At 35.3% G+C, this 22,925-nt stretch overlaps 2 protein-coding genes across 3 annotated transcripts; one reads left to right on the forward strand and one right to left on the reverse strand.

The window, feature by feature from the left end:
- Positions 1-3,102: 3,102 nt before the first annotated feature.
- On the forward strand, positions 3,103-6,679 carry LOC104887311 (UPF0496 protein At3g19330). 2 transcript variants are annotated; one of them, XM_010671925.3, is made up of 3 exons: positions 3,103-3,270; positions 5,073-5,230; positions 5,417-6,679. In XM_010671925.3, the coding sequence occupies exons 2-3, from the start codon at positions 5,149-5,151 to the stop codon at positions 6,454-6,456; spliced, it is 1,122 nt and encodes a 373-aa protein (XP_010670227.2). In that variant the 5' UTR covers positions 3,103-3,270; positions 5,073-5,148; the 3' UTR covers positions 6,457-6,679. The 2 variants fall into 2 exon arrangements, with proteins under 2 accessions (XP_010670227.2, XP_010670226.2); XM_010671924.3 differs by having other exon boundaries at positions 3,104-3,270; positions 5,414-6,679.
- Positions 6,680-15,364: 8,685 nt separating this feature from the next.
- Positions 15,365-16,051, reverse strand: LOC125494700 (zinc finger BED domain-containing protein DAYSLEEPER-like). Its single transcript, XM_048638415.1, has one exon. The coding sequence runs from the start codon at positions 16,049-16,051 to the stop codon at positions 15,365-15,367; it is 687 nt and encodes a 228-aa protein (XP_048494372.1).
- Positions 16,052-22,925: the final 6,874 nt, after the last annotated feature.

The following is a 22,925-nucleotide window of genomic DNA, read 5'->3' on the forward strand; positions in this document are numbered from 1 at the left end:
CGGGATTTGAAGATCTTTTATGTTTTGGCAAGTATCCAAGTATGTTGATGACATTAGTTTCCTAGTAGGAGAATTGTATTTATAAAAGTATGTACTCTATTCTATCTAAGGTTAAGTTATTCCTAGTTGACTATATATATAGGTTATGGAATAGGAATAATTGTAGTGAATGGAGAAGCCAAGATGTGAGGTGTTTGGGGTATACACGGGTTAGGGCTTTGATCTACGGGATTATGGTTCTAGGGTGATCAGTCGAAAGATCTTGGAATCCTTGTAAGTCATCATATACATCATAGAAAGTCCTAGAGCATGTGGTTTTCTCCAAGGGTTTAATATTAAATCTTTCTCTTTGATACTTATTGTTGTTTCTTGCGATATTTTTTGTGATTATTGCTTCCGAATATATAACTGAGTCCAATCTTAACATCTTTGTTACTGGTATCACTCTTGAATTGTATTAAATCATCTTGTTTGAAAAATATTTGTCCCAAGTCCCAACAGCATCCTCTAAACTAAAATTGTAAAAATGCTCTTGTTGTAGTGTTTGATTAGAAAGGATAGAGAAGAACACAATGATCCCAGAATGACAAAATTTCTTGAGATCCAGTGCACATAGGTGCAAAGAGTAGGGGTGCAATATGATCCTTTGCAATACGATCCTTTGTATGTTGTGTAATGAAGGAGCTGAATCAAAAGAACATCTCTTTTTTCAATGTAAATTTGTTGTTGAAGTTTGGGGTAATGTGCTACATTGGATGAGATACAACGGCCAGCCAAACAGTTGGCAATCTGAAATGCAGTCACAATTGAAGGTGCATGATGTTGTGCAGCAAGTACAAATCCTAATGTTTCATAGTCATATAGGAGTTAAGAACATAAGCTATATTGGTTAATTGGCTTTCTTTCTCATGTAGGCTTAGCTTGATAAGGTGGCTAGGTGGTAAGCTTTGGGAATTGGGATTGATGTTATCTCACTTTGGTAATAACATCTTTATATACCAAAAAAAAATGAAAACCTCGAACATGCCATCCCTTAACACAACCTCGAACATGTCATCCATTAACACAAACGGCGGAAGGAAACTTTTGGACATAGTTACATATAGAAGTTGCATAATCCCTTTGGAGCTACATGAAGTATAAAATATGATAACACATTTCCAGATATAATTCAAAAATATGCTCTCCAACACATGCTAGCAATTCAAATTTCTCTAGATTGAAGAAGAGGAGAGGTTTGTGTATCAGCGTTCCTAGAATATCGAGTTGGCTTCGAAGCTGGATCTTTGCACTAGATTTACCAGAGCTCTTCTATTTGCACTAGATTTACCAGTCCACAGGAAAACTGTACAAGTAGGTGCAAGAAGTTTTATATTTTTTAGGGGCAAAATAAAAACTTTACATCCGTAAGATTGAACTCCCATAAGCACATATTTTATCAACTGTATTATGCCAGCACACGTTAGAAGTGTGGAAGACCAACAATCATTCTTGTGGAGAATTTTCTTGATCAAAGGCTAGTGTTAACAATATTAGTTGATTTTTCTTGTCATATATAATATTTCTTCTTTATAACTTAATATTTTCACTACCTACACGTAGTGGTGGAACAATATTTTAAATTTGGAGGCTACGGTGAGTAATTAGATAGGAGTGCTTCTTGGTGTAGCATGTTATACTATAACTTATTGTGTAACAAAATATAACACATACTTAGAGACATAGACTCCAATAAAACTTACATGGCTATACAAACAATGATGTGAATCATATGCCATTCGCCATTTATTTCATGCCATTTGAGTTTTAACAAATGAAGTTTTGGTTTTTGAGTTGTTACATGTTATAACAATTACACCCAAAACTTTGGGATTAGGTAAACACGTACAATCTCATGACATGTGTTTATTTATACAAAAATCACTGACCAATATTGAACCAATTTATTACAATCTACCAATTCGTTGTTTTAACAAATGATCACTATCATTGACAAATTAACAAAGCCCTAATTCCCCCGCCATTATCATTTTTAATGTTCACAACAACAAAAATGAATGAAATGTAAATGTTATATTTTTGTAATTAAATTATATAAAAAATTGGCAATAGGGATCTGAACTTTGGGTGGTAATCAATTAAAGTTCTGAACTACTGATTAACTTGTGTAGGTCCCTACTTTAGGAGGTCTCAACTTTTAACGAGTCTAGGTGACTTGAAACTGATGAATTTTTTTGTAAAATTCTCACCTACTTCCTACTTTCTATTTCACTCCCTCAAGTAACCCTTCTGGTGGGACCTCCAATTTACAAGTTATGAACTGTTAAGCCATCTTCAAGTCAATGAGATCTGCTAAAAGCTAAGAACCCTTAAAGTTAGGAACTACAGAGGTTAATGAATTGTTCAAACTCTTTCAAAATTATCACCTAAAGTTTGAACTCTTATTGTCAATGTAACTTATTATATATGAAAGGAAAAATTGTCATGAATAAGTGAACTTTTAAGCCATCTAGTAAAAATAAGTTGACTTTTTGATATCCTAGAATAAGTTAACTTTTAATATCACTTAAACTTTCGTTATCTACGACTCTCTCTCCTCTCTTTATGCTTTAGGGTGTCGGAAAAACCTTGGCTGGGTGAGAGGGGAAGCTACGGGGGGATGGGGTTACGGAGGGGGGTTCTGGGTGGCGCAGCGATGGGAAGGGATGAACGAAGCGAGAGGAGAAGGGGGAGCGGTGAGGGAGCGAAGAATGGAAAGGAGATAGGATAGGGGCGAAGGGGGGGGGGCTGCCACCTGAGGTGGTGGAGGGAGGGGTTGGGGGCTGCTGATAGGGATGGGTTGTAGGTGATGGGGGGCTGGGCGTGAAGTGGGGGCTGGTGGAAGGTGTTGGTAGTGGTGGCTAGGTGGGGATTATGGAGGAAGAAGGGAAATAGAAGTGGTCAATGCCGGAAAATCTTTGGTCAATACCGAAAAATGACATTAGGTTTCATCTTGCAAAATTAATTTACATTTTAGTTTGTTTTCGCAAAAAATGCTTTATAAGGTTTTTTTTCGCAAATTTGAACCTTTAAAAGTTTTTTTTTTTTTGCAAATTTTCCAAAAATTTATAACCTCATCGTCATTATTTTCCCTCTTCCCTCTCCTACTCAACCTCCATCTCCTATCCTCGCATTCTCTCTCTCCTCTTTCGTCCTCAACCCCTATCTGATACTTCTCTTTTTTCATCTCTCCTACTCTGATCTCTCTACTCTATCTACGGAAAGCATAAGGTATGTTCTTGATTTGATTTTAGGGTTTTGAGTTTCGAGTATAGTCTATAAACTTCCAGCTTACAATCTCTATATTTTATTTATTTTTCCTTAGCGAGGCGCACTTAAATTATATGAATTAAAAGAATGAGTTTATGAGTTGGGAGTACATAGCTGATAACGCTATATACTCCAAGGACAAGGAGTACCTTTTAATTTGTGCTGTTTCCGAGACGACAAGTAGATTTTATACAAATTTTTCGGAATTTTAGGTTGCAGGATCCTTACTGGTGTGTATGAGCTTAGTTACAAATTACAATATCATGACCATTTCAGTGATTTTCATTAAGTCGAAAGGAAAACTGTTAAATTTAATTTAATGGAGTGTGTTTGGACTCATGGTGAGCTGAGGTTGATGGACGTTTGTTTTATGGTGTGGGAACTAGTAAATTTAGCTTAATTCCCTGATTTTCCTTTTATCCTGATATATATGGTATCTTTGGAAGAAATAATATAACTTCTTCTGTGACATGAGTTCTAATGTATCAATTGGATTTAGGAAGTAGAAAATGAAGTTTGGAATATTGTTTTTCTGAGCATTCAATCTTGATACTTAAGTTAAAGAAATGAGCCAAGTGGGAAGTTGTTCAGAAGGTACTTTCATTTGTCTTTGTCATGAATTCAAATGGATAATGCTGATTTGCTTCTTGGAATAATTTATATTCATGATGATTTACTGTTGTTGGTTCTTTATGGTGGTTTGTATATGGTAGTGGTTTAGGCATAGTAAGCGATTTCTAGGGTAATTAGATAAAATTTGATGGTAGATTGTCTTTTTTAAGAGACACAAGATTTGAGAAGGGTGGATTTCAAAATATGGAGGCTGGATATGAAATATGTGGTCATCAGTATATATACAATTATACATAGTCTAATTACTACCATTTATCTATAATCTCCTGAATTAACTTATCTGCCTACTTTATACATCTTCCTTTATATCCTTCATTGCTTTGGTTCTTCTTCCTAAAATCTTTAGGAGTTTAGAACAATATTCGGAATTGGGATCATTGTAGCGACCAGTTTGTCAATTGACTATGAATATCCTCAGCTGCTCCTTCATTGGGTTGCGAATAACTGCAAATTAGGTTTAAGCTATTGTTCTTTTCAAGGCAGAAATTTACTGGAAGAGTAATAATTTTGGTGACTTTGTGAAGTAAAATATGGAGTCTTTCTACCCATAGTATTTGGTTTTGTAACTTGAAATTCTTAGTTGAGCAATCCATTAATAAGAGTTACAATTTGATCTCATCCTTCAGTTTCAAAGAATTCTTTTCTTTCTTTAGAAACTAAAAGTCTGCTTTTTTATTGCTTATCTCCCTCATCCTACGGCCAAACATGCTTTGCTTGATATAAGTTGTTTTTGGTAGGTCTTTCCATAAATTCCATTGATAAAATGTTTTGCTGTATCTGCCAGGATATAGCTATTACCTGCACGGTACTTTCTATTTACCTCAAACTCCTAAGATTTTTTCTGAACTTACTAGTATACACACTTGTTTTAGTTGTGTATAAAACTTATATGATCTGAAGTGAACTTATCTAAAATTTATTAGCCTTGATTCAAACCTATTGAACCTGTTATATAGTCTTTTGAAGGTGTAAAGATAGGGTACTAGTCTCTACTTTAACAACGCAAAACAAGACTTGGAGTGTTATACTTGGCAATATATTAAAGTTACTCCCTTAGTCCCTTCTAAGTACCATGTTTCACATTAGCTTAGTATGATTGCCTTTCTAATGGCTGAAGTTTTGCTTTGCAGTGTGCAGTGTAATGTTTGAAGTTTTTTTTTGGCTGAAGGGGGATGCTCCCTTTTTGGCAGATAGAAGTACAGAGATATGCTGCATTGCCTGAGCTTGAAATCATTAGCCTCGTCTTCAGCAACAGCAGTAACTAGCCCGACGTGCCTTCCTGGTGAAGGTAGATCTTTTCTTACACTTAGTTTCTTGTTCTTTAGTAAATTTGAATGGGAGTGAGTTTGTGCGTTCATGGCTTGTAGATTGCATTTCTGTTAGCATTTTATTTTCTTGTGGAACTTATGAGTACTCTTATCTACCGTCCCTTTTGTGCCTGTCTAATTGCTTCAGTAATTTGGTTTTATAGCAGGGAATTCATCACAGGATACGCCTACAACACCTAGAGCAAGTACCATACCTTCTCCTACTGTCAATCTCTCACGTGAATATGCACTTGCAGTCCAGACTAGTTCCTACAATGAGATATGGTCCAAGATCCATGTAGTCGAGCAACGGGAGAACACTGAGCCTGACCACCAGGAGCAGCTTTTGTTGTCCCAGGTCCTCCAGCCTGATCGTGAGTCTGCCGAAGAGGTCCTGCGGCATGCCCCACCCAACACTTTTACCCAACTTGTCTCTGTATACTGTGAACACAGTGAAAAAACTTGCCATCTCCTTCTGCTCCTACACCACAGTATCCATCATTCTCGTTCCCTATATGCCCATTTACATGATCTTGTCGACGCCTTACCTGCTGACACAGAGTCCATGACTGAATCACACTGTAATCATGCCTTTGATATTTTTTTTCACTTTGACCAGAAAGGAAATCCATTCCTATGCCCTGACTCTCTTAACTTCCATGACATGCGTCTTTGCTTTTCCCAGCTCAAACAACAGGTTGACCACCGCCTTGAGAAGTCCCGTGGCAGGGTTCGTCAAATTCGTTGTGGCACCACCACATCAGCCCTATGTTTAATTGGAGCAGTTGTTGGAATTACTGTATCAGCCATTGCCATCGGTGCTCATGCATTGGTTGCACTGGTGGCCACTTCCAGCTGCCCAGTTTTTCTTCCGTCTAAGATTAAAAAGAAGGAAGTTGTGAATATGACACAGCTGGATGCTGCAGCCAAGAGTGCTTATGTGCTGCACAATGACTTGGACACCATCGATCGTCTTGTGTCACGCCTACATACTGAAATAGAGGGAGATAGGCTTTTAATCCGCCTTGGCTTGGATAGGGGAAGGGACAAGTACCCTATATACGAAGTTGTGAAGCGGCTGCGAAAGAATCGAGCAAGTTTACTTGACCAGCTCACTGATCTTGAGGAGCATATATGCCTGTGCTTTGCTGCAATTAACAGAGCCAGAGATGGCCTCCTCAAAGGGGTACATCTTTATCAGATTTAGTATTTAGCTGTTTGACGCTGTAGCTTCGTGAAGCCCACATTTTATTGGGTTTCTATAGCAAAAGTTAGATCATTTCCAGAATTTTATGTCCATAGTAACAGATCAAGTGCAAAAGGATAACTTTATTCTTTTATTTTAATCTGTCTTACATTTCAAGAGCTATGCTACAATCAATATACAAAGAAATCAAAAGTTAAACCCAAAAGTTCGGGTTGTTGTTGCATGCTTAACTTTTGTTAACAGTTAACTAACTATAAAATAACTAGTTTTGAAGTTCGTGCGTTGCATGAGTTATTGTTTATATTATTTTTTTTACAAATTTTTTGTTAACAGGGTTGATTTTGTGTTGCTGTAAATGAGATTTTTCAACATCATTTTATTTAAATACTTCCTCTTTTCTTTTTCTATTTCAATAATCACCCTTTTGGGTAGTTTTATTTATTTGGATCGTTCTAGTTTTAGTAAAAAACAACTATAATGGACTATAGTCTTTACTTTATGTTAATAAAATCATCATTAATTATTCATCAAATTGCCTCATAAAGCTGTGTATGCTTTATTAAGGATTTACTTATCTTCTATACTTGTTAATTAAAAAGATAACTCTATGCTGAACCCTATTTTTTCATTTCCTTAAAAATCATACCCAAATCCATTGTTGCAGTAGAAAAAGAACGGATAAAATATTTGTCATTATACTCTTAAATTTAGATTTTTTTATTGTGATATAAAAAATTTATATTTTTAATATTAAATTAAATATTGTAGCTAAGTCTATTATTAAATAGTATCCTGATAATTGGTATGACTAACATAGTTAACATAATTTTAACCTGAAGAACACCCCAATGATACTTGAAGAAGGTAGAGGGTACTTATTTAATAGATGCGTGACATAAAATATTATAGAAAACATGAGTGTTAGTAACAACTTAATGGCACGTAAATACTAATGCATATAGAATCAAAGATTAAAAAGTGAAAAAAAAGATCATAATGACGGTATCATAAATATAATTAAATTAAATATAAAACTAACCTATATTAATAATCGAAAATATCGTTTAAGAGAAAAATATAACTCTTCATCCATCATGACCATATCAAAACTTATCAAACTTTCTCTTTTTTTTTATGATCAGTCACCTCAAATAGTCTAGAAACGCGAACCTTAATTTTCTAATTAGTTTAGTAGAATTAAGTTCATGAAGAAAAAAATAAGATCTGATATATAGATATATGTGAAAAAATAAACATGAATAATTATGTCAACAATAAATGTTCTATGAATAAAACAATTAGTGAATTGCATAATGCCTTTGCAATGTCATTGACAAACTTTCATTTGATTCATGTAATGCCACCATGGTATGCTATAGGTTCAAAATTATATATATATGTATTTTTATCTTTATATAATTGAAATTTTAATACTATAATTTTCAAAGATATAATCGATTTTCCTCAAAGTCATAGAGTAAGACATAGATTTATCAAAAAGATGAATTCTTTTGATTGCATTATGGACTCCCCTGAAAACCATTGGCGCGCGTGTAAACGAGGTGCTCTATCTAACTAAGCTATAGCCCTTGTGTTTATGCTCCATATTTTAGCATGTAGATAATTGTGAAAAAATAATCAATGTGTAGATTTTATATCCTTTTTTTTTCATCGAGGTTTTTTCAACTTATAATGAATAATCAAGGGTCTTCTTTTCTATTTTTCAAGAAAGATTACTTTTTGTTCCTTTCCCGAAATTACCCATATAATAATAGAATAAAATTCTACTAAAATCGAAAAAAAATTGAACTTACTTTTCATTGATGTATCATATCATCGAGATCCAATCCAAATCACGATGTCATTTTCTTGTTCTTGAATGGGTCTCTTTTCTTTTTTTAGGTTTATGCTCTACTCCAGGTAAAGATCTGCCCGATTTTGATTTGCACATATAGGGCAAATGTTTCCAATACCACTTGTTTTTGTTCTTAAAATTTCCCCTTTTTTTTTATTTCATTTTATCGTTTCTTTCGTCAATTTCAATATTCAACATATTATATTCATTACTTTAATTGAGTGATTAAGGTTAAGATAGCTCTTTTTCTATTTTGAATTTCAAATTGAAACGATTAAGAGTCATTCTTTGTCGATTATTCCCCTCTTTATTCTCTTTTTTTAGAACAAATGAATAGGGTGATCCGGCCCCAGCTCCTTTTTTAGATTTATGAGGAGCCGATAATCATCCCCTACCTTCGGGACTCGAACCCAATATTCTTCCGCGACCCCTCTACGAATAACAATACAACTTTTCTATTTTCTACAAGACAAGCTTCGCCGCTTTTCAAAAAACTATTTGCTTACAACGCCTCTAGTGGTACCTGTAGAGTTACTAAATGTATCGTCTTTGGATTCTTCTTTTTGTCCGAAAGTCTTCTTCGGGAGTCTTCATTAATATGATCCTAGTAGTTCACGGATAAAAACAACCGACTACATCAGAAGAAAAGGAAGAAGTCTGGGGCACCTGCTACCGGATCCCGTTGAAGTTTACGAATAGAGTTCGGTCGAACGCAACCCAATGAATTTCATAGTAATAGAAATACATGTCCTACCGAGACAGAATTTGGAACTTGCTATCCTCTTGCCTAGCAGGCAAAGACTTACCTCCGTGGAAAGGATGATTCATTCCATTCGGATCGACATGAGAGTCCAACTACATTGCATTGCCAGAATCTGTGTTGTATATTTGAAAATGATAAATCACCTTGCTTCTCTCATCGTACAATCCTCTTCCCGACGAGCCCCCCTTCTCCTCGGTCCACAGAGACAAAATGTCGGGCTGGTGCCAACAGTTCATCACGGAAGAAGGGACTCACTGAGCCGGGATCACTAACTAATACTAATCTAATAGAAAATAGTCCACATATAATACACTATTTTTATAGTTATTTTTACATGTAATTAAAATAAAGAACAAATAATATGTTGTTCTTCATCCAAATAAATAATTTTTCATAAGTTGTAAAACTATATTGTATACGAAACTTATTTCGAACTCCAATGGTAAAGAAATTATAATATTGCGAATTTGTAACAAAAGTTATATTCAATTTACAAGTAAAATAATTTAGGTTGTTTATCTAAAATCATAATGTAATGTTCACTTATCCAAAACACTTTATATGTATCTATATCTATAGTGAACACTAATTTTTTTTATAAAAAATTAATAATTAAAAACAATAACATGACATGCTTAGATGGAGCTCTCTATAATATTCTAAGTTTGTTTTTTAAAATCAAACTCTAATTTTTTCCATCATCCAAAATTCTAATATATATGTAACTTTATCGCTATAGATTTTAGTTTTTGTTGTAACAATAAATTTAATTTAATAAATTTTGTTGCAATACTAAATTGTTTTAGTTCGGTGGAGCAATTACGGCTGAGGTTTTGAAAGATAATATGTCTACTTCTATAAATTGGACCTATTGTATAATTCTATAATTACATGTTGTACACTATACTTATAGCTTAATTATTATTAAATTTATCAAAAAGAAAGACTATGTGTATGAACGTATTGTATGAACATGCAAATGTGTAATGGTTATGTGAATAAACGACTATGTGTATGTCACTGAGATAACCATTATGTCATTTTCAGCGCATAATGGTTCGTTCGGGTGGCACGTCTGAGACCCCTCTAAATGTCGAGCAATCGATACGTGACCTAGAGCAGATTTCAACTAACTTAGCCCAAGGACATAATCGAGATGGGGATTTGTCTGAAAAGGTTGCTCGTAGGAACCCACCTGAATGGGAAAGGGGGGCCTCAAGAATTGGAAAACTGGGTTGGGGAGTTTGATAAGCTTTTCTGAATCCTCACCTGTCCAGATGACAAGATTGCGCCCTTAGCAAGCTATTACCTACAGGGGGATGCGCACTTTTGGTGGACTCAAGCTAAGCACAACCTCCTAAAACGATCTGACTTTGGGTGGGAAACTTTCCAGAAATCCCTAAGGGATAAGTATTACCGACCATATTTCAAAAAGCAGAAAGCCCAAGAGTTTATGATGCTAGAACAAGGGAGCATGTCTGTTGAGAAATATTACCGCAAATTCATTGAGCTGATGAGATTTGCTCCTGAAATTACCCCTACTGAGGAAGCTAAGGCCTCATCCTTTGAATTAGGGCTCGCCCTTGACCTGCAAGGAAGACTGGGGAGATACTTTCACCTCATTGGACCATATTTGTGGCAAAGTGGCCCATTTATATGCAATAAGGACCTGAGAGAAAGGAGGTAAACAAGGTGAGCAACGAAAGGAGAATCCAAACCCCGAGGTTCAAAAATTTGAAAAGAAACACCATGGGAACTAGAACAACCAAACCTCCGAAAGAAACTTCAATAAAGGACCCAACAACACTCACCACAATAATAATAACCGCAACAATAACACCAACAACCGCAGACCTAAGCGTGTTTACAACTGTAAGAAGTGCCCAAACAACCATCCTGGGAGAGATTGCGAGGGTAATAAGGTGGAGTGTCGTGAATGTGGGAAAATGGGGCATAAAGCGTATGAGTACTACTCAAAGAATAAAGTTAACCCCAATGGCCAAAAGAAAGGGAGTTATGGAGACAAGCCTAGGAATGGGAATGGGAATGCTGGAAATGCATACAATGGGAACTCTAATTACTCCAAACCACCAACAAATGCAAATAATCAGGCGCCAAATGAGAACCTTGCGACCAACAACAACGATAATAAGGGCAAAGGGAAGTTGTATATGATGACGACTAATGAGGAGGAATCTTGTAGGGATGTTGTCACGGGTACTTTCTCTATTAACTCACTTCCTGTTAAAGTATTGTTCGATTCTGGAGCATCTTTTTCTTTTATAACCCATACAACTGCTAGAACTCTAGCATTGCTTAAGTTCGAGTCAATTTTTATGCCTATAGTTATTGCGTATGGGGATATTGTTAATTGCTTTAAGAAATTCTTAAATGTCTCACTGAAAATAGGGGAGGGCTTCTTTCCTTCCCATCTCATAAAGTTTAACTTATCGAACGTAGACGTCATTTTGGGAATGTATTGGCTTGGGAATGTATTGGCTTGGGAAGTACAAGGATAGGATAGATTGTGATGCACAGAAGGTGGAACTGAGAGATCATTCGGGGAAAAAGGTGTCATATAAGAGATGAATACCTCGAGAACCTAGGATTAAAGTAATCAATGCTTTGAAACTTGAGAGTTATATTGACAAAGGATGACCTCTATTTATGTGTTCCGTGAGAAGGGTTGCTGATGTGCCCATAGTCATAGAGTTATAGGATGTTATTCCTGAAGAAATATCTGGTATGCCTCCAAGGAGAGATGCAAAGTTCACAGTTGACCTAGTACGAAAGTGGACCTATCTCCAAACCCAATACCGAATGGTTCCAGCAGAAATCAACGAGTTTAAAAATCAGTTGGAAGAGCTACTAGAGAAAGGGTACATTAGACCTTAGTATGTCACAATGGGAGCCCCTGTCTTATTTGTGAAGAAAAAGGATGGTAGTTTTAGGTTGTTTATAGACTACTCTGAGTTGAACAACGTCACTGTGGAAAACAAATATCCATTACCTAGGATAGATGACTTGTTGACTAACTTCAAGGTGTAGGGATGTTCTCCAAAATAGACTTAAGGTCATGTTACCATCAATTGAGGATTGTTGATCAAGATATACCTAAGACTGCCTTCAGGATTTGGTATGGGCACTATGAATTTACCGTCATGCCTTTTGGGGTTAACCAATGCACCTGCTGTTTTCATGGACCTCATGAATAGGTTTTTCGACCCTACCTCGATAAATTCGTAGTCGTCTTCATAGATGATATATTGATCTATTCAAGGAGCAAGGAGGAACATGAGGGTCATTGGAGGCTTATTTTATTTACAAACACTTAGGGAGAACCAATTGTATGCAAAGTTTTCGAAGTGTGAATTTGGTTAGAAAAAGTGACATTCTTGGGTCATTTCGTCTTTAAGGAGGGTGTGTCAGTGGATCCTGCAAAGATAAAAGTTGTGAGTGAATGACCTACAACAAAGAATGTCACAAATATAAGAAGCTTCTTGGGTTTAGCCAGTTATTATAGGAGGTTTGTGAAAGACTCTTCGAAAATAGCAAAGCCCATGATTAAGTTAAAGAAGAAATATTGTAAGCTTAGCTGGAATAAGGATAGTGAGAAAGTCTTTCAAACGCTCAAAGAGAGATTAACTTCAGCACTTGTCCTAACCTTGCCTAACGGGAATGAGGGATATGATGTCTATTATAGTGATGCGTCAAAAAATGAGTTGGGGTGTATTCTTATGCAAAATGGGAAAGTCATAACTTATGCATCCCGTCAACTGAAATCATACGAAGTTAACTACCCAAACACATGATCTAGAGTTGGCCGCAATTGTCTTTTCCTTGAAAATTTGGAGACATTACCTTTACGGGATGACTTGTCGAATTTTCACGATCACAAAAGCCTCAAATATATCTTCACCCAGAATTACCTTAATATGAGACAACGTAGGTGGTTAGAGCTCATTAAGGACTATGACTTAGACATACAATACCACGAGGATAAAGCAAACATTGTTGCTGATGCATTGAGTCGCAAATCTAGCCATAGCTTGAACACCTTGGTAGTTGCCACGAACTTTGTGACAAATTTTTGGAACTCCAGATAGAAGTGGTTCATGAAGGGGAAGTATAAAAGCTATTGAGTGTCCAAACCATCCAGCCCAACTTCCTAGATGAAATAAGAGAGGGCTGGCCTTGGGATATAAAACTTGAGCGAGTCAAAGCGAAACTTAAGGAGGGCAAAGCGGAAGGTTTGAAATTCACGAAGATGGGAGTATACGCTACAAGGGTTTGTGGTGTATACTGCAAAAATGTGAAGAGTTGAAGCAAAAGATCATGAGTGAAGGTCATAACACAAACTATTCCGTCCACCCAGGGGGAGATAAGTTATATAAGAACCTCAAAAAGATGTTTTATTGGCCTAGAATGAAGAGGGCGGTGGCCGAGTTTGTTTCCAAATGTCTGACGTGTCAGAAGGTTAAAAATGAACACAAGATATCTCAAGGAAAAATCCAACCTCTAGACATTCCAACATGGAAGTGGGATTTAATATCCATGGACTTCGTTGTAGCCTTACGTAGGAGTCGGGGAGGCAATAACACAATATGGGTGATAGTACACAGATTGACCAAGACTGCGAGGTTCATACCCATGAAAGACACGTGAAGTATGGAAGCCCTAGCCAAAGTATATGTTGAGCATGTCATTCGGTTGCATGGAGTACCCACGAGTATAGTGTCAGATAGGGATTCACGATTCCTTTTTCGAATTTCTGGAAAAAGGTCCAGGAAGCATTTGGTGGTAAACTATTGATGAGTACAACTAGAGGTGCCCAACGAGCCGGGCCGGGCCTAACTTAAATGGGTCGAGTCGGGTCGGGCCCACTATATAAATTAAACGGGCCAGGTTGGATCAGGGTCATTTAAGCCTAGCCCGGCCCGACCCATTTAAAATCAAAATTTACTTTTCATAGAGTGTAGACTACACACTAATATATTTATACAACACATGTATATCAGCATATATACAAGTGTACGCTATATTTGACCTTAACACTAAATCACAATCAATTCATTCTCCTCTATTATTAACTCTCATGTGAGAGGAGATGGGCCAAAAACTTCCATGTAACCATCATTCATTTACAATCTCCTCGTCATCCCAAAATATGTTTTGCTCGCCTGAAGACGGGCTATAAGCTCTACTGTAGAGAAGACAGTAAAAGAAATTAACTATGCTCAAAATAGTCTAAGTTATCATTTCAGAAATTCACTTTTAAATAGTGAAAATATCATGCAAATTAGGATAAAATAGTCTAAATTTACATTACAGAGATAAACTTGTTTAGAGCAATATGAAAGTATTCTTATGTTCGATAACAATATATATTGTTCAGCTGGGTATAATCGAGCCAGTAGTAGGTTCGAATGTGAAAACTTAATGCTTTGATCTTTTCAATGATCTTGTCCAGCAATTCTTTGTTGCCAGACCCTTCTTTCAACATATCTTTGGCACATCTCTTGTACATCAATGAATGAAAAAAATAAGACATCTAGTGATGTAAAACTATATAAGGGTATCAACAGCTACACTGATTACAGAGCTGATTTACGCCATGAGCAAACTCTTGATGTCGAGAAAGCTGGTGGGGATCATGGACCTCTCAGGGCCTCAGTTCATGTCAGAGTATCTGCTGGATTTGTTAACCAACCAGACATTTGTAAGGATTACAAAGAAACAGGCTACTATGGTTATGGTGACTCATGTAAGTTTATGCATGATCGAGGTGACTACAGATCTACTGGATGGGAGATGGATATCGAATGGGACGAGCTTTGTGAGGCCATGATGAAGACAATGTTGAGCATAAGGAGGAAGACCATATGTCATATGTCTACTATATTTGTAGGCGACCTTTTCTGAATCCGGGCTATATGCCATATGATTCATATATATTTCTGTGTCAGATTATAATGCTTTGCCTCAAGTTTATGTATAATATGTGCTTTTACCAGAACTTATCTTGTGCAGATGACTTTTAGACTTATCTTGTGCAGGAATCATTTGTTAAGGTTTAGATTACACAATAATTCAAGGGTATTATTTAGGCTATAATATATAGCAATAGTTGGTACAGTAAAAAATAAAAGGAAAGGTTGAAGAAGAAACTTACGATCCTTCTATCAATCATACATCATGCATCTGCACAAAGTTATAAGAGTTGTTATGAGACAAAAAGAAAATATAAGATATTTAGACATGTTGATGATGAGAAAATAAAAATATAGTACCTAATCAAGGAAGCTAGTTGCATCACTCTCATCATCCTCGTCTTCATTTATCGCCTCATCACAAGAGTTTGAATCATGATCCAAATCAAGAGCAATGTCATGCTCTTCACGACACCAATCTTGAACACAAACTAATGCTTGAAAAGTTTTGGGCTTCAAAGAGCTATGATTATGGGAGATTGTCTTTCCTCCGATGCTAAATGCGGACTCTGAAGCTACCGTACTAACTGGAATAATAAGTAAATGTCGAGCCATTTTTGAAAGCTCTGGAAACCTAATTGCATTTTGGTGCCAAAATTCCAAAACATCCAAATCCAAATTCAAATCAAGGGGCTCATCCTCCAAATACACATCAAGTTTTGACTTTCCATGTTGCGTCCTAGTACTTTTTGGGTTGTAATTATTATAATCATCAAAAAAGTAATGGTGGACAAAGTGACTACTTGGAGGAGAGGGGGTGACGATAGGTGATATTAAAGATTGCAACTTATAATCATTATATAAAGCCCTCAAAGTTGACAACACCTTTTCTACTCGTATCATAGCCTCATCCGTCCCAGTCAACTTGGCCAAACAATATTCGACACATTTAACCTTGAATCTAGGATCAAGAATGGCCGCACAAGATAGATATACATTATACTCAGACCAATACTTGTCAAAATTTTCCAACATAGGCTCCACCATTCTAGCCAAAAATAATGAGGACATTTGGTTGTCTCAATAAAACAACTATGGACCATCCATGCACCCTTTTAGTACAAGTTGGAAGTGAGAGAATTAACGGCCGAAAACATGCAAGTCACATCATAGAAAAGGTTTAAGAACTTATGAACAACAATCAATTTAATCCATTCGGATTCCATAGGCACATGATGCTTGAAAAAAGTGTTTACCGACCCTAAGTAAACAAACACATCTTTATAGTACAAGACATTATCAAGCATTTTGAATGTGGAATTTCACCTAACTTTCATATCTAAATGAAGCCTTCTTTTGACTTCCAAATGGAATTTTTTTTGGGCGGTTTCATAAAATTCTTTGGCTTTATGGGACGATCTTGCAATCATCGTCACCAAACTTCTAATGTCCTCTAAGATGCTCTCAATTACTTCCAAACCGTCTTGAACAATTAAACTAATGATGTGTGCACACCACCTAACATGAAAGAAACACCCACTACCAACTAAATTCCCCTTGATGTAAGACGATTTTTCAAATGAACAATCATAGTATCATTGTAAGTAGCATTATCAACCGTCACACTAAGTATTTTATCATCTATATTCCATTGATTTAGAAACACAAAAATTTCTTCGGAAATACTTTGTCCATCATAAGGGGGAGATAAGCCTCTAAACCTAAGAATCACTTTGTGTAATCTCCAAGCACTATCAATAAAATGTGCCGTGATGCAAATATAGTGTTGCAAGTGTGTGATGACTTCCAACAGTCGGTTGTCAAACAAATACGACCAGGTGCACCTAACATAATTGTTTTAACCTTTTCTCTATCACAAGTGTATAAGGAAAATAGCTCTCTAGTAAACGTAGTCCGACTAAAAAGTTTAAAATAAGGGGGAGCTTTGAACATCAGGTTTCTAAACCCTTTTTCTTCAACGATTGAAAATGGATGAGCACCTTTTACAACATAAAGTAAGATCTCTTTTTTCAATTCATTCATATCAAAGACAAATTCCCCCTCCTCCGTATTAACACCCCCCCCCCCAAGTGGAAGTCCAATGGGCCTTAGTGGACAACTCTCTAATAAATAACGCTTTAAATGAGATGTCCCTTGATTAGAGCCGGCCGCCAACATGAGTTTACAATGACCGCAAATAGCTATCAACTCACCTTTCTCATTTCGTCCCTCTTTAAACTCCTTCCATACCTTAGATGTCTTCTTTCTCTTGCGTTGTTGGGTTGCATATTCGTTATATCCATCATCTAGCAGCATTGATGATGTAGTCGTTGCACTTTTCATCTACATATACAATATATACATGCACTACCATTAAGACTAATATCCTTGGGATTAAAAATAATAATGGACAGCCATTAAGGTCCTTAATAAACTTATTCTAAATAACAAATGAGACCTCGATTCCAAATGTCGCAAACATATATGACCCATAACACCAAATTCTGAGATTTAAAAATAATAATGAACAAAATTATGTATTTATGTACGAAATTAGTAAGCCTAAAAAACCCAGATTATGAAAATAAAAATTTTATATTTTCAAAAATTGCACAAAATTAGTATAGGTATTCAAATTGAACACAAACAAAATTCATCAAAATATTTCATATAAACTGATTTACCAATTACAATATAGAGATTCAAACCTCCTTTAATTTCCCTAATCAACTCCATGCTGAATTCAAGTCACCCACTTTGACAAAGAAAAGTATAAGGCAAAGCATTTTCAACTTCCTTGCAGAAACCATATCACACATCTTCCCATACATTTCTCTCAGATATTCAACCATCGATTTCGAAACAAGCAAATCCAACCTAAACCCACATTTAATTACATGATTATGAAGCTGTTGACCTTCACAATAATACAAATTTGAGCTACAACACTTAGATAAGAACAAATATGTATAATTATCAGGAACAAATAGACCCATTCTCTTCAAATCTCTAAAAAGAATCAAAACGTCAGTAAACTGTTTAATATAAATATGGGATCTAGTCTTGAAATTACAAAGAAAAGTATCGTTTTTGTTAGGCATTTTATCGAGCACTTGGCGTGCATGTCGAATGCTAGAGGGCAGAATAGACAACATCCATGGCGAATAACATTTTCCAAAAGATCTTCAAAACACCATGAAATAAAAAAATAGGAGAAATTACTTGATTAAGAACATAAAACACAAAATTCTAAGTTAAAAAGATTACAAAAATAGGAGAATGTAGGATAAATTACTTAAGAAGAGAAGGCAAAAATTGAGAGATTCACGCTTCAGTTTTTCTCACTCTACGCCATTGAAATGAAGACTGGAAAGAGAGAAATATAGATTTTAAACTCACAAAAACATATAAAATTAACCCAAAAAAAAGAGAGAAGATACTTTTTTCAATTTGTGAGATTATCACACATCAGTGAGAGGAGAGAGAATTTTAGGGTTTATAATTTGGGGAAAATTTTCGGGGAAAATTTTTTAGGGTTTAATTTTGGGGAAAAAAAGAACAAAATAAGTCATAGGGAGGATAGAGGAGAGAGGATAATATTACTCAACCCAACCCTTTTAATTTTTAATACAACCCATTTACCACCCAACCCTTTTAATTTTTCATACGACCCAATACAACCCAACCCATTTTCAGCCCAGCCCTTTTATAAACGGGTTGGATGAGGGCTGAAAACGGGCCCCCAACCCGTTGAACACCTCTAAGTACAACCTTTCACCCAGGTACGGACGATCAAATAGAAAGAACCATCCAGACCTTGGAAGACATGTTAAGAGCTTGTGCCTTAGAATACCAGGGATCATGGGAAGACCATTTGGACCTCATAGAATTCTCATACAACAACAGTTATCACGCTAGTATTAAAATGGCTCCATTCAAAGCATTATATGGGAAAAAGTGTCGTAGTCCATTGTGTTGGAACGACATTAGTGAGACTGTGGTGTTTGGTCCTGAAATGATTCAAGAGACAATGGATCAGGTACGAGTCATTCGGGAGAAGATTAGGGCTGCACAGAACAGATAAAAATCCTATGCGGATCACAAGCGAATGGAAGAGAATTATGAAGTTGGTGAAAAAGTGTTTCTTAAGGTGTCCCGAATGAAAGGAGTGATGGAATTTCGGAAAAAAGGGAAGCTAAGCCCTAAGTTCATAAGACCATATGTGATTTTGGCACAAGTAGGAAAAGTGGCTTATCACTTGGAATTGCTTAACGAGTTAGAAAGGGGTCCGTATTGTATTTCACGTATCCCAACTCCGGAAATACGTTCCTGACGATTCGCATATTCTAGAGCCTGAAAACGTCGAGTTAAACGAAATCTTGTCCTATGAGGAGAAACCCATCAAGATTCTAGACCACAGGGTGCATTCGTACGAGAAATAAGGACGTTAAAATTGTGAAGGTGTTGTGGAGAAATCAGAAAACTGAAGAAGCCCCATGGGAAGCAGAATATACGATGCGTCTGAATTACCCTGACCTTTCTCAAGAGGTAAGTGAGTTACGGGGACGTAACTTTTCTTTTAAGGGGGGAAGAATGCGATAGAATTTCGCGCTTACACCCTAAAGTTTGCTAAAGTATGTTATTTATGTGTGTTTATCGCTTACGTAACTTGCGAATGTTAGAAAACGCTTGTGAAATATTGTGACTTAGAAGTGCAAAAGATTGTCGTTAAGACTAACTATCTCAAAGTTTCCAGACGAGACTTCTTTTATGGGGGAAGCCTGTAATTCTCCGTATTTTTTGGAATGATTCTTTATAAATAAGAAAATATAAAGAATAAAGTGAAAGTATTTTTAATATAATTTAGGAAAAATTACAATTTGAGTAAACCTACAGTTATAATTTAACTATAAAACCTACTTTTGCACCTAATTATACTATAGTTGTGTTTTGTTTGATTTTCCAAATAAATAAAATAAGGCATCGGAATTTGATTTGGAAACAAATCCTAATAAACTTAGGTTTCTCATGATAAATAAGAAAAAAAACAATACCCTATTTTCTTTAATCAGCCGTTTTCTTCACTCCTAAGATTTTCTCTCTCCTCCTATTCTCCTTCTGTGTTCTTTTCTTTCTTCTCCCCTACAATTCCTCCTTCTTCCCTCTAGGTTGTGCGAAGCCTTCGAAAGTGGGGAGGGGGGTAGTGAACATTGGGGGGAGTATGAGACTTGTTCTACACTCCTGCGCAGGCCTACTATGACGACAATAGTGTCGTTATAAATTGTAATAATTCAAGTAGGCGGAAGGTTCCGTACGATCTTGAGGGTATGCATACTAATGTGATGGGTGTAAAGCCGAACGAAACGAATTTGTATTACATCTAATAGATCAAGTTGTCTATTAAGGATTAAGTAGACCGTATGATTATAGAAAGATGATGGTGCCCGTTCGCTGCAAATTAAATTATAAAAGTAATAAAATGTAATACTCTCGTAGTATCATGTCTAGGAATGATTCTTATTACTTTGATTATGCTTGGTATATTATTTCATTGTTTAAGTACGTACTCAACATAGCTGATTGTTCGTTATTTGTATTTGTTTGTTGACATGTAATGAACCATTGATATTCAATAGGGAGCAGATTGGGTATGCTATTAATTCTGCATGAGTTCGGGGATACAGGAGATACTCTTTGTTTTCAAATCTTTTAAAGTGTTTTTATTGAACCTTTTAGAGTTTGTTTATGAATTACTTAGTTAATGGTTTTAAATAAAAAGGGTCCATGGTGATTCCCGAGTTGTAGTTAACATATCATTTCCGTTGCAGTTTAGTTTTCATAATAAGGAGGAAAATATGTCGAATTAGTTGATTCGAATTGGAATTGTCAAGTTATACATACCTCTTTAAAGTTAATGTTTTAAGCTAATGTCTTCATTGCAATAAGCTTTGCGTTTCACCGCAGTAGTAACACTCCCAAAGTTGATCTGATGTAGTTTAGACGTGTATGGATTTTGAGGGTGTTACAAGTATTCAGTAATTGTCTAACAGTCTCAGTGAGTAATTTAGTAAGTCTAATCATTAATCATTATCATTATGGTTGTTAGTTCTTGAGAAAAAATGAAAGTATTGAAAGTTCGAACAAGTTGATTTGACTTAATGATCATTTGATGATTGATCATTAATTTGTGACTTTAATATATTATATATATTGTATTAACTATGTAATGGATAAATGCAGTATTTATTATAAGAAATTAGAAACCTCATATATATATATATATATATATATATATATATTATATATATATATAATATATATATATATATAATATATATATATATATATATATATATATATATATATATATATACACACATATATATATATATATGTGAGTTTATATGAGAATGCATACTTATATGAGAAATGAGAATGAATTTTACACGCTATAACTCTTATGAATAAGTGATGTAACTCCAAAAACAAAATATTTGAAAAAAAAATTTAAAAAAAAAAACAATTTTTTTTTAATTCAAAATTTTTTAGACTAATGAATAAGTGTTGTAACTCTAAACCAATCGGGTGGTTGAGATTCATTCTCATTTCTTAGGTAAGGAGCATTCTCATGTGATCTATATTTTTTTTTTTTTTTTTAGCCAGAAAGAAAAAACTAGGGTGGGGTCCAAGAGACAGGCCACCCTAAAGCATCCTTACGGATGATTTTGGTAAACATAACATTTTGTGATTCAAACCAATAACAAAGATTATCAGTAGAGTGCCCATAATTCGCCATCCAATCAGCTGCCATATTAGCTTCACGAAACACATGATGAATCTCATACGACTCAAACTTTCTCAAGTCTTTTTCAGCATCAACAATTAGAGCTTCAATAGCCCACGGGATTTTCCAAATGCGCTTAATTGCCTGAACAACATAATCCCTCTAAAATTATATATATATATATATATATATATATATATATATATATATATAGACTTAATATATTATTAATGTATTATTAAATTGATTGCCTGTTTTCCAATCTACAACTTCATAAATTCATACTTTATAATTCTTAGCATATTCCATAAGTTCATATATATTTTATCTATTATTCTAATCTCATATTTTTAATTTCTCATTCTTTAATTCAATTATTCAATTAATCTTTTTGTTGCTAACTACAACTTGCTACTCCCTCTGTTTCCTAAAGACGATCTTCCCTCTTTCCGTCTAAATTCGTTTCCAAAAGATCTTCCCTCTTTTACTTTATTCCTTATTTGGAATTTTTTCCGCTTTTTTACCCTCATGTCCCTATCATATGGTCCACCATTACATTATTACTGCAATTTTACTCTTTTTCTATCTCCTACTTTAACCCCTTTTTATTTGTTTATTTATCTTAAACAATTTCTATATCCTACTTTACCCGCCCCACACTACACACAAATGGATCTTCCTTGGTATCTGTAGGAACAATAATAAGAAAGATCTTTAGAAAATGAAGGGAGTATATAACAAATTAACAAAGAATTTAAGAAGTTTATTTTGATCGAATATTCATGATTTCATGTCAATGTAGTAATGGATAATGCCATAATGGATAATGATATCATAAGTCACGTATCAGTTATCACGATTCACCATTCACGTACCACATGTTAATTGTTATAACTTGGTAACCTAAAATATATGAAACAATAATAATTGTATTCTATTTATAATTCTTATTAGATAATTATATAACCATTTGTAATAATATACGACCCGAACCGACTAGACCTAGCATGTGCTTCAAATGTTATTAAAGTTGAATGATACTGGTAAAGCGGCAATGTACCGGTACGGAAGCGGCCCAGTTTTACCCCGAGACTTGTCCCGACCAAGCCCTTCCGAAAGTCGGCTTAAGCCGACCTA

The sequence above is a fragment of the Beta vulgaris genome, chromosome 2, assembly GCF_026745355.1.
Source record: "Beta vulgaris subsp. vulgaris cultivar EL10 chromosome 2, EL10.2, whole genome shotgun sequence".
Lineage (NCBI taxonomy): Eukaryota > Viridiplantae > Streptophyta > Magnoliopsida > Caryophyllales > Amaranthaceae > Beta > Beta vulgaris.

Excerpts from the sequence above, each read along its gene's own strand:
- LOC104887311 (XM_010671924.3), top strand. The coding sequence starts at position 5,149 with ATGCTGCATTGCCTGAGCTTGAAATCATTAGCCTCGTCTTCAGCAACA. Across the intron at positions 5,231-5,413 it reads GACGTGCCTTCCTGGTGAAG|CAGGGAATTCATCACAGGAT; the intron begins GTAGATCTTTTC and ends TTGGTTTTATAG.
- LOC125494700 (XM_048638415.1), bottom strand. The coding sequence starts at position 16,051 with ATGGTGGAGCCTATGTTGGAAAATTTTGACAAGTATTGGTCTGAGTAT.